A 13,024-nucleotide genomic window follows, 5' to 3' on the forward strand; every position below is an offset into this window, starting at 1 on the left:
AAAGGCATCTGTTGACTACTAAAATTATTCTACTGTTTGATCTAAGCATGTGTCTTCATAGGTTCTCTGCTGAACTGATAAAAATGTTTCCACAGACCTGCCATGGAAATCTCTGCTGTACTATATTTACTGTATTTTAACATCCAGGTTTGTGGCCCAGGTGTCAAACGGCAGTGCTGTAACAAATGAAAAAATGTAAAGCTCCCAAATAAAAAAGATGATTACCCATTTAAGTTTTGTAAGAAACTAAGAAATCATGAAACCCATGGTTAGGCTTATTATTATTACTAAATCAATACTTTCTTAAACTCTTTTGGCCTACTGATTATTTGAGGATTCTGCTACAGTATGTTGTTACTGCCAATTGCAGTGTTCCAGCAGTGTTCCTGTTTTTGTTTCTGTAAATCTTTGAAATTAAGAGAAGAATAAAAATATTGTATTTTATGATGCCATTTGGAATTCCATATATTTATGTTTAATAACACCACCGCAAACAAAATGATGATTAATAATCTATTGGCATATTAAAGGTTTATCTTTTCATAAAGGCTTAGGCAATTCAAATGAATTGAAAGAATAAGTTAAATATCCACATTCAAACATGGATATTCTCAGAAAGTCTTTCAACAACATAAGAACCACATCTGGAAGTAAGCAAGGCGGTTGGGTATAGTTCACTCTCTGCAGCAGAATCTTTATAGACCAGGATAGAAAAAGGGCAAAATAAGAGAATAAAATAAAATGTGTCCTTTTGAGAAAGTACAATTTTTCAAACAAACAAAGTACAATTTTTAGCTTCATGGATGTGCAGATGGCAACAAATGATGTTAGTAAATGTCATCAGCAAACGTAATGGATTGGGTTGCAGGACCAATCTCCGTTTTAGAAGTGAATCTATAGTATGTTTCTGTAGTGAGAGACATTCATTGACTTCAGAAGACAAATTAAGTTCAAAACAACTGGACCATCTTTTCTCATGTGGAAAGCAAGTACTGTATCTGTCTCTTAAACATGAATTGGCTGTGCCTTTCTCAGAACGCACAGAACTCACTTTGTACTTCGCGTTTATAGGTGTGTTATTCTGTCTGCTTAAAATTACGTATTGGTGGCAAATCCCTATCAAACCTGTGAAAACTAATTATCCTTAAAGGTCTCCAAAGGACAGGGCCCTGCTTCTGCTCTTAAACTCTGTGCAGTGTCTATAAAAGTGTGAAAGGGGCAGTCTCTGCTCATTTAGGCTGCACTACAGACTTCTAACTGTTCGACCTTTATACGAGATTCCAAGCTTATTAGCCCCGAGCGCTGCACTCACCCAAGAAGCACCTCTGCCACTCTGCCCTCACCTCTGCCCACTCATGCTGTACCAACGGGAGGGTAAAGTGTTAAATACAGAGCGATCTGGAGTTGAGAGGTTGTGCTTTTTATTGTGTTTATTAAAGAATGTGGAATGTCTGTGCACTTTCCGATGGAAGAGTTGGAAGTGATAAGAAATTCCAGGGCCTTTCTTTCTCCATCAGGATTTACTGCTCAATCCACCCACAGGAGACAGCAGGATTGGTTGGAGCGCTACATCTTTTTAAAAACTCAAGTGTTCGTCTCCTTCTATAAATCAAGAGTTAAGGGTTGCAAAATATCAAAGCTCTAGATTTAGTGTGAACTGCAGAGCTCTAGATTTTAAAAAATGAAACATTTATATGAGAAATAAAACTAAATATTCCAATATTTTAAATTAAAGAAGGGTATAGTCAAATGAAATTAGCACTTTGCTTTGCAGTGACATTTGGTGGTTTGGAATGATACAATTCAACCTTAGCCTTCAAGTACTTCTAGTTCTGCGGAATATTTCAGTGTATTCTGAGGGGTTTGGGATGTGGTGCTTTCACTGGGGTCCTCAGTTTTGCACTGTATCATTTGTGATATTGTGTTATAAATGTGTTTCAACAGAAGATGCAGTGAACACAATTTCTAGGATTAATTTAATCTTCTGAAATTATTGGTCTGCTGTAGGTTTTCTCTGTTCATAACTCTTAAAGCAATTCCAGGAGAATGTCTTAATACTTGAAACAAACCAACAAGATACTGTACAAGAATAGGTTTTGTTCAGCCAGCTTCAGAAATCTTTAATTTGTATCTGATACTATAGTTTTACAATGTCATGTCTTCCCCTTTTCTTGGTCACCCTGAATACATCAGCTTGAAGGAATAGAAGCCTTTGCTTTTCAGTAACTGACAAATCAAAATGTACATCTTTTGCATCAAGTGTACTCTCTTTAAAAGTTACATTTGCACCTTAAATGAAGCCCTTGCCATTGCTTTGAAAATAAGTTTAAAAAAAACCCTAAAATTATAATTTGTGTGTGTTGAATACACACACTGTATCACAATATCAGATTAAGCCTTGTAGAAACATTTTCAATGAAACATTTTGGGTTTCAAATTCTTGCTTTCAAGACATGCATATCTTTAAATATATTTTTCTTAAAATATTTGCGGTAGCTTATGTGGAGGGTGAGATGAATCAAATAATCTCTGAATTCGGCAGTAGATTTGCGTATGGCTGAGATATATACACAAATGGAAATAATGGTCAAATAACACGAATACATTAGCTTTGTTTGGATTGCCGTGTTGTTGGTGGGGGAATGCTTTCAAACAAACCTTGACATGAAACTATAGTGTTACTCACACTTAGCTGACTGGACCTTCTTGCTTCCCTTTTCACTTTATGGATCTGAATCCCTCACTGCTGGGGCTGTGAGACAGTGTACAAGGAGAGCACAGCATCAGCAGATGATCTATTCTTTCATTCATCAGAACATTTTAACTTATCTCTTTCCCTTTGACTGTTGTATCCCAACCAAATTTTACGGCAGGGTAAGAAAGAGGTGCAAGGAAATGAGCTGACCTGGAGGTCAAGGCAGGGCTCAATAGCTGTTGTGGGACCGTGCAAATAGAGTCTCCTGCTCTAAGGGCTAATAGAGAAGTAAGCTGGTCTTCTGGATAACAGGGCAGAGAACACAGGGCCAAAAAAGCAGAAAAAAGATTCGGTCTTTGACCAGATGTCATATGCATTTAATTAAGGCTGATTTAAATTTGTTTACAAGCCCCACTGGTCTTAAATCTTCTCAAGCTCTGTCTTTATACATGTTGGTAGTCCGTTTATGACACTGTTTTAACTATTTTCTTGAGCAGAGGTTACAAGCTATTTGGGAATCCACAAAATTGGATTCCATGAGACGCCCCTCCAGGATGTTAATCTTTTTTGTTATAAAATCCAGCGAGGTGCCTCCACATCGGATCCAGTCGTCTTTATGGAGCACTCTGAGACCCGGTCAGATGGCTACCTTGTGACCTTTTGACCAGACAGCGGCCATGAAGTGGCCTCATGAAGAGAGTAGTCCTTCCTCCCTTCTAAGTGCCAAAAAACCTCTGCTTTGCTGGAGGAGGTCTATCATTTACTTTCAAAAGTTATTTCTTGTTCTTCTTTAATCAAAACCGTGTTTCTCCTCTTTCCTTTTCAAGCATACTTTAATTCAGGTCCAGAATGTGGTTCTGTAATGAACGAACATTCTCCACAGATTATGCACATCAGTGCAACAGTGCAGAAAACAAATCCAGTTTAAAAAAGCTGCTGACAGAAATTGACTGGGGTTTAAATGTATCCCTCACTGGCATTCCTAATTAGCCACGTTCTGAAACGCAATCAGTTCAGGCTTTCATATGCCAAGGAAAGAGAGTGTGTAAGAGAGGTGAACAGAAATGATTATACTTTTTACATGACCTGTTGAAAAAGCTACCTGGTATAGAGTTTAATGTAAGTCCATAAAGTGGCAAATATAGGTGTTAACTGTTTACCATCACATCATACACATCATAAATGCTCATTTGGCACTCAGAAACAAATTTAATGAGAAACAAGCAAATAAAACAAACATACCCGGAGTACAAAACAATGAAAACAAAAACAATACATTGTTTACTTCCAGTTTTGCCAGAAGGTCTCTGCTTTTTTTTTAACAATGTGACAAATTGCAAACCATCAGTTTAGTGTCTCTAAAAAATCTTAAACAAAATCGGAAATGATATTTTTTGATAGGTGTATTGAGTATCAAATGTGTAAATACCTTGCACATAAATAAATGTCATTATCAATAATCATATAAAATACATTATTGCCATCTCCATGTTAAGGTAAAGACTGGAAAAAACAATATTTCACTGCAGTGTGTGATCAGTTGTGAACTTTTCCTGAAGGTGTTCCAGAGATTTTAGCTCCTTTACTGTTTCTGCGACTCTGTCCTACAGCATAGTAAATGAAAAGCCTGTTGTCTTCTTAATTGATTTTGTAACAAAGCTGTCACTTCTTTCTTTTCAGTAGAACCTCAGAGAGCTTTATAAGGGGTTGAGGTCAGTCTTTAATGTGGTTTTATGTAGTTTTCTTGCAGCTCCCCACTGCCATGATCGGGACAGCGACCCGATGCCAGAGGCAGCATTGTAAAACACCGTGAAGCGGCTTCTGTTAACTAGCCAGGCCTATCCTGCTCTGCTGCTACTCCAACTGGGTTTGCGAAGGACTATTTCATATTAAAAATTTACACGTAACCATAGAAGTGTTACTAGCGTGTTCGCTAGTACCAGCCAGCAACAAAACCCTGCTGTAAAAAAAGTTAAACTAATTGGTCACCTTGGGTTAAGTAAATGTTTCAAGTTCTCCAATGCAGGGGAAGTGTTGTAAGAGAGTCCTGTAAAAATTTACATAAAGGCATGCAGGTTGTTACAATGTTACCGAATTCCAGCCTTAAGCAGGTTTTGCCTTCATAACATGGCTGTAATTGACATCGTATGGTTTTAGACTGGGGGAGAGCCCCATTGGTCTTCTTCATAAAAAGAAAGCCAGGGAATACTGGCTTATTTATTATTTCTAACTGCGGTTAATGCACAGGCCGAGTGGATGCTCTCTAAAAAAAAAAGAAAGAAAAAAAATGAGCTTATTTGCATGTGCCTTGTTCTTGTTCGGTCAGTATTGAATTGGCGTGGTTATCAATGTCATTTGATGATCACTGAAGAAAAAAAACAGTTACACTGATGGCAAAAGTCCTTGCTTGTTAGTAAGTGAATTAAGAGGTAAAAATTAAGTCACATTCGGAACCATAGCAAATCATCAGGCCAAAACATCCTGGTTTTTTGTGAAGTTAAGCAGACTAGAGGGCTTGTGACTCCCCCCACCATGAAGGGAATACCAGTCTTTTGCAAGATGCAACGCTAGTCCTCTCTTTTATAGCTGGGCTGGCCGTAGCTACTGGATAACCTTATCGAAGGGAAGTACAGCAGCGTTCGCATGGGGATGGAATCATAAAACTGACAGATTACCTGCCACATTAGGCCACCCCCACTGAATTAAGGGAGAAATTTTTATACTATTGAAATTGCTTTCTCATTTTAGAGACTGAAAAGCTCTTTATATCCTTTCTTAGAACATTCTCACTCATCAGTCCTACTGAGGAATTGTTATGCTGTCATAATCACTCATTATTATCATTATTTTTCTAGGTTTCAAATCCAGAGAGGGAGAAGTGACCCAAACAGTTACAAGAGTCTTGGTGACTGCTTCAGGACCATATTCCGGAATGAAGGGTAAGCTTTTAACCTTATGTCTGTTTTAAATCATGAAATGAACTTTATATCCTTCCTTATAAAACTCCTTATTTCTAAGGTGTCACCTGTATTCAACATATAGAAGGTACCGGTGGATGAATACCAAGTTACGGACTAAAGTGAAGTCAGTCAACATTCAACTGTAATTTCATTGTGTAGTGTAGGTTACTTGAGTTTTTATTATGACAACAATAGAAATTGCAGTTCTAAATGCAAAGCACTTTTATGAAGAGAGAAGGGAATGGATTGGCGCACATTGTCACCTCAGAATTGTTGATGATGAGTAAATTTAAATGTAAGGTCATGCCAAATAAATGAAAGCTAATAAGATTAAATTTGCTGAACATTAACATTATGGATCCTGACATTATAGCTTGTTTGGATCTTTTAAAAAAATTCAGATCAGAGGTGTCCAATTTTGGACCTGGAGTGTGTCCACAGGTATTCATGGTCTCTTTAAACCAGCAGTGCCAGAAGTACTGGGAGAAGCTGTCAAACTGGTCCAGTTAAACTAGTAAACAGACGGTTTAGCTCATTCAGAGCAGAGATGGAATGAAAACCTGTAGACACACCAGCTCTCCAAAACCAGGGACCAGGGCTGGACTGCTGTGATTTAGGTCTTTTCAATCATATTGTCATGAGTCTGTCGATCCACTGCTGGGTGAAGAGCTTCCAAAGATTCTCCTGGTCTTTGGGTGTTCTCATCCAGTTTGCTCTTATAAACATTCTCTAAACATAACATAGTGTTACCTTATAGGAGCTCTTCAGGATTGTATTGGTTTCTTGGGATCCAGTTCCCAGTATCTTATATTCCTGTTCTTGTTATGTATTCTGCTCATTCTCATTTTTTGCACTTATTTGTCACCACTAAATTCAAATTCACAAAATGTGGTCATGTGCTTATTGGGAGTGAGTGGGGAAAGTTATTACCCTTCAGATCCTTATCACTGTCCTTCAGCATCCTTGTTTTTGTTTTTCCCAATGTCTTGTTTACTCAGCACTGGAAAACCACCGGCTTCTTATTTTTTCCAAAAGAAACAACATACGTCTTGTTCCAAATCACCTGCTGGGCTGTGTTGCCTGTTTGTGGATAGGGTCAGGCTATAACGTGTCAATGCCCTGAGCAATAGCAGCCATGACAGCTGTTTAGCATGTCAAACAGAAATGGATCGAACGTTCCATTATAACAACACTTCCTCTGTTACCATAAGCACAAGCTGTCAATCGCCAGTGAACTGATAGACCTTTTTGTAAACTGCGAATAAAATGCTTCTCATCAAGCTGGTATCTATGGCCTTTATTATGTTTCAGAGGGGTTTCGTTTGAACATTACTACTGTTTCTGTGGTGAGTGTGGTAGAATTATGATGGGATTACCCTTCGCAAAATTTTCTTGCCACAAAGTGTCAGATCTTGAAATTGATGTGGACACTAGAAGTAGTAGTTATAGGAAAATCTTAGCTATTGCATCACCACCCTGATATAATGTTCCTCTTACATTATAAGACAACTGTGACAGCACACAAGTCCAATGGCTACGAATTCAAGAGAGATAGCACTTTGGCTGTAATTTAAATGATCCATGCTTTACTACTAGTTCTCCAGATTATACTAGAATGGGACTTGAGTAGTCTTTCTCTCTGATTTAGACTGTACAAATTTGAAATATTTAAAACATAGTATACTACAGTATATCATAAGGTATACAGTATTACTGCAACTTGCCATTGAGATTTTAGATATTGCATCTTTTTCTGTGCTTTTGTAGACCTGTACTGTTATAATTGCTGTGCAGGCCATAAAACCAGCAACAGCTGACTGCCTTGTATGGGATTTGATTTCTATAATGTTTGTAGAATTAAAATTCAGAGAAGCCACAGGGCTGTGTTTATACAACACAGAACATTTCCATCACGAAAACAACATGTGCATTGTGTTGTTAGTCATTGAATTTTTATGTCAATTGCATTTCTTAATTTGCATTTACCATGTGCATTGAATCATGTCCCCTAGGTGTATATGTGTTCCCCAGTTTAAGAAGTATTGCAGCTTTCCAGTAATGTCCTAATGCTTATTAAGTGCAACTGTTACCATTGTTACTGGCACTGTAATTTACATTATGTAAACTGAGTGTTACTTTTAAGAAATGCTTTTGATTTAGTTCAGAAATGTAGTAACTTTGGATGAACAATATTGATAGACATACAAGTGTATAGTATAGATTAAATACTGTATATCATTTCAATCACATACTCTTATGTGCTGTTTGCTAGCAATACCTCGATATTTGCAACATATTAAGTATAACCTCCTTGCACAACTCTTCACTCCCTCAAGAGTTTGAAGTCACACAGAAAAAAGTATTCCTACAGATGAATAAGTATTTTAAGGATAGTTAAATCATAAAATTAAACTACTACCATTTCTGATTTTTGTATTTAAAGTCCCAGAATATCATTTTCCTATATCAAAGAAGTGCTGTATCCTCAATGCACATGGCCTTTGGACTGTTCTTCTGTTTGTGAAGTCTTAGTATTGCGCAGATCATTTGCAATGCACGGTACTGAGTTTCAGGAAGCTCTTGTAAACTGGAGCCTTGGTCTCCACAGAGGAACTCTTGGTCAGTATATCAATAGTAAAGTCAATTGGTCTTGTTAATTTTATTTTCATCTATGCTAGCAATGTATCTGGCAAACAATAGATGGAATATTCCTTTTAGAGACCTCAAGTCTGTTGGGATCCGCAAAAGATTTATCAGTGCGCAGTTAAACCATGAAAGCTGCATTTTTTAGCTGACCTTGGCATTTCAGCAGGGGCAGTGCACAGTATACAAACCAAGGCATATTTGGAAAAAGAAGAAAAAAAGTTCTCTCTTATTTATTTTTTGGTTATGCTCAGAGACTGCTGTTTGCCCATTTAAACTTTTCCAGTATATGGATTTTTTTTCCTTGGGGTTTCTGTTGCCAACAACATTTTGATTAATTGACATTAACTCTTGTATGTGCTCAAAGCAAACTACTAAAGTATAGTGATAATCAAACTATAGATTTAACCCTGGAATATGGAACCAGGTCCTTTGATTTCTAGTTGTACAAAATCTGGATGCAAGGAGATTTTTGGGAAGCAGCACATTGTACTAGAAAGCTTACCCTGTTTTCATTGACAGTTTGCAGACCTGAGCTAAACCACTTGGGAGTACATCTGTTTATTGAGAGCTGACAGCTTTATAGTGTACATAAAACTGATCTGGTGTGAAGTGGGCAAGAGTGCAGGTTAACTCTGGCTCGTGACAGTAGGGAATTCTTACTGAACTTTAATTTCTCTTTCACACATGCACTATTTCAAGGGGCACATGCCCATCGACGGGCCTCACTGCTCATGTCTTTTATGCTGTAAAAAGGCAGGGCCTGTGCATTAAATAGAACAGGTAAAAAACAGACGGCTTCACTTCTATGAAGTGTCTGACCCGACATACTTTCGATGCCGTGGACTCAATGCTACTTTGCTGAATCTTGTTTCCTTATGAATATGTAGAACAGAAGTTGTAAGCATTGCAATTTTCAGATTTTCAGGCTAATAACTAACACACGGTGGGCCTAATGATAAATAAGCTTGCATTTATTGTTCATCATATTGTGGCTAAAGTGTTTTTTAAATCATACTGGATTGATCACATTTTTTCACCATTCAAGAGTATGTTAATCTCATTTAAATTCACACCAGTAAACTGTTGTGCATACTTATGTGCCTAATATACTCATTCCCATCAGTCTGGATGAGCTGTTTCATGGGAGGAATTTGATACGCAGGGAAAAAGAGTCTGCAGAAAATGACATGTAATGTTTTAAACTGGAAGCCCAGGCAATCTTTAATCTTCATAGATTGAAAACACCAAATTAAAGCAAATCCACTTCTCTTTTCCTTTATTTACTATAATAAACATAAATCAAACGGGCATGTAAGCTTCATCAGTTTTATAGCTCTCATCAATACGCGTTGATCACATAAGACATGATCACATAAGACAGCTATGAGAAATCACTAACGGAAGAAGCTTTTCAGCTTTTAAAACTGCATGTAGTAACCTGGGAAGATGAATTAACACAAATCTTTTTTTTGTCAGAAGTTGACATGTAAAATACCAGGATGAAGAAACAATCAGAGATGAGTAATTGCTAAGGTGCTGCAGGTCATTGTAATAAATAAACTTAAATGATACATCTGGATATGAAAATGTGTAATCTGTCACAATTAATTGGGCGTAAATGGTGAAAAAGGCCAGGTCTTGTTGGCCTTAGGTGAAACACTGTTATCATTTTGTGTCATCAAAACAGGCAGCAGGTTATCACAGTTATTAACTGTCAACAGTGTAATTGCTAAGCCAAGCACTTTAATCTCATGAGATCTGAACAGTGATCCATACTTTAAGGAGTGGAAGTCCAAACTGAACCTGAGCAGTTGTGACACAGTTCATATTTTCATACCCAGATGAACAATCAAATATTTTTTATTATAATAGCCTGCCATCCCTAAATCAGTCCTTTTAAATGTTGATATGTGATAACTTTCTTGCATAATCTGTCCAGGTTCAGGCATGTATTGTGATCATCTGACAAAGTTCATCTGGTAATATTTCAGCCTAACCCCACCTATTCCAGTTTACTTTTCAGGAGCTTGGCACTTTGTGTTTTTTTTATAAACTTTAATGGGATCCTGTCTAACTTTGGTTCTCTTCTGATATGTATGAAGAGGCTTCTCGGTTGTAAGGGACAGATGCCCCTGTAGCTTTTGTAGTGTTTTTTTTTTATGTTCCAGTAATTGGCACAGTAGCACAGTGGTTAGCATTGCTCCACTGCAGTGTTGGTGCCCTAGGTTCAGTTCCTGGGGTGCTCTCTGCATGGAGTTTGTACAGTATGTCCTCCCCATGTTTGCATGGGTTTCCTCCAGATGCTTTAGTTTCCTCCCACACTCCAAAGACATACTGGTATGTTAAATGGTTTCTGAGAAACTTGGACCTGGTGTGAGTCGATGCGTATTGGTGTCTGTGTGTGTTGTGCAGTGAACTGACATCGCATCCAGGGTGTATCCTGTCTTGCGCCTGTTGCTTGCCAGGATAGGCCTTGGCTCTTCCGTGACCTTTTATTGGATAAAGCGTTTAGAACAGGGGTGGATGGATGTCATTATTGTAGGGATTGTGTGTGGCAGCCTGTCTGGCAAGGCAAATGAAAACACAAGCACAAGGATGTCCCAAAAGAACAAAAAATGCAAAAAGATAACAAAGAAAAGTAACATTCTTACAAGAAGTAACAGACCAACAATAAAAGCAACAAGCAGAGGTTAATCCCACACTAAAAAGCAGAAAGAAAAGCTTGAGCTATTGTGCCGGCACCTGAAGAAGTCTCAACACTGAAATCTCAACAGCTATTCCTGCTCTTCAGCGTTCCTGCTACGAGTTTCTGTGGCTTGGATGTGGAAATTATCTACCTTCTTTGTAAAAGCTATGTTTGTATTATGGAGGCAAAATTTCATTTAATAAATTTCACTCTTTAAAGAAGTAACTTAACATCCATTTATTGGTTTATATCTAGTTCTCACCCTCTCACCTCCCCTTTGCATAGCTCTGCTCAGAACAGTCCATGTGTCATAGTTACTATTAATATCGGTCCTGTTCGAACTTTATTTATTAGTATTAACATCTTAATACAACCTTGTTGTCCAACAGCAAATTCATCATTGTAAAAAAAACAGTCCTTTTATGCAAGTCATCAAGTTCTTGTATCTAAGTCTGTAAGTCTCCTAAACAGACCTCATTGTGAAATTGTATTTAATCTAGTTGAAAACTAATATTTTGAATGATCCCTTTTTTACTATCCAAAGCAGATTCTCCAGAATGTGAAAGTGGTGGGTAAAACAGTTATTGGTGGTGACAAAATAATCCTGATAACATATCAGAAACTCATCTCCTTTTTCTGCAAATAAACAGCTAATTTTTCAGTTTAAAAATGCTGCATTTTGTTCGCTCGCCTTTCACTTAACTGAATTGTACTGTGATGTTTGCTGTAGTTCACTCACACTGATGTTGCTCTAATGTAAAGAGTGACATCTTAAGATAGTGCTCATTACAGTTCAGTGTATTATCCAGCACCCTGCTGCAATGCGAGTTTCCAACTCTCAGTCCGTACTTCCTCACTGCTGGCAGAACCGCCATAGTTTTCCCAGCTTTAAAGGGAAATTACGCTTGACCACAAGACAGCTTGTAACGTCATTTATCCATCTCAGAAACAGAAACGGAATATTGTCAGGTAAATATTAATTTCTTTTAAAACAATACATAAACACTGGAACAGTGCTTAAATAAATACCGTGAAAGCGTCAAGCTTTCCAGAAAATCTGGATCCTGCCTGAGCATGTTTTGGAGTGTGGTTCATCCAGATTAATAACCCAACACTTACAAATTATTTCCCCTCTTATCTGACCTTTCTAACTCTGATTTTACCCTACCTACTGTATCAATCCAGAGACACTTTGGAAATCTAATTGATTGACACATTACGCTTAACTGACAACAAAAATTCAGCTGAAAGACAATATCACACGCAGATGTGTTTTCCTATAAAAAAACAGAATTGCAGAAGAAACCTGATAAGTCTATATTGAATGAAGAATGTGTTTTACTGTGTTTGGGAGAGACTATGTAGCCAGTCTGCAAAATCTCCCAATAAAAGTACACTTAAAATATATAATTAAGTGGTTAATACCATCGGCAGTTTGTTGCTGTTTTATTTCTAACAGTGCTTATGTTATTTTGCTATAATCTGTTTGCTTAGGTTCTTATTTGCCATGCAAACCAAATGTTCCTGCATATACAGCTGCTAAAAAAGACATCCCTTGGCTTGTTTCAAAAGCTAACAAATATCGCACCATACCTGTTAGCCCATCCTTCAGAAGTTATAAGAAAGAACTGACTTTCCTACCTTTACTTTAGGAATGCCAGATTATCAAAGAGACCCCATCCAGTGAAGCTAATTGTTCAAGAATAATTGAGCAATTAACATGTATGCTGAGGAATTCTAGAAATTTAACTAAACATTAATGTAAAAAGGAATCAGACCAATATTTTAATGAAACAAACAAGCCAAAGAGAAAGGAGTAGTTATAATATCAATATATAAGCAAAGAAAAGTATTGGGAATTGTTTTCATTTGACAGATGTTTGCTTTGATGTTTTTCTTGGGGTAATTGGAATTGTACAACCAAAATCGAATGACTTACCCGAATCCTTCATCAGGGAAAGTGCTGCTGTCTGAGGAAGGCGCACTTCCACATTTTACTCCCCTTCACATCACCTCACAATTGAAACACGTCCGTCT

General features: G+C 37.4%; 1 protein-coding gene across 1 annotated transcript in view; it reads left to right on the plus strand.

Moving 5' to 3' along the window:
* slc25a21 (solute carrier family 25 member 21) overlaps positions 1–13,024 on the plus strand; it is a 198,069-nt gene that overhangs the window by 142,634 nt on the left and 42,411 nt on the right. The window contains exon 4 of the mRNA XM_006632667.3: positions 5,551–5,634. Within this exon, the coding sequence (XP_006632730.1) occupies positions 5,551–5,634 (84 nt within the window). The remainder of the gene's footprint in view (positions 1–5,550; positions 5,635–13,024) is intronic.

The sequence above is a fragment of the Lepisosteus oculatus genome, chromosome 8 (genome assembly GCF_040954835.1).
Source record: "Lepisosteus oculatus isolate fLepOcu1 chromosome 8, fLepOcu1.hap2, whole genome shotgun sequence".
NCBI lineage: Eukaryota > Metazoa > Chordata > Actinopteri > Semionotiformes > Lepisosteidae > Lepisosteus > Lepisosteus oculatus.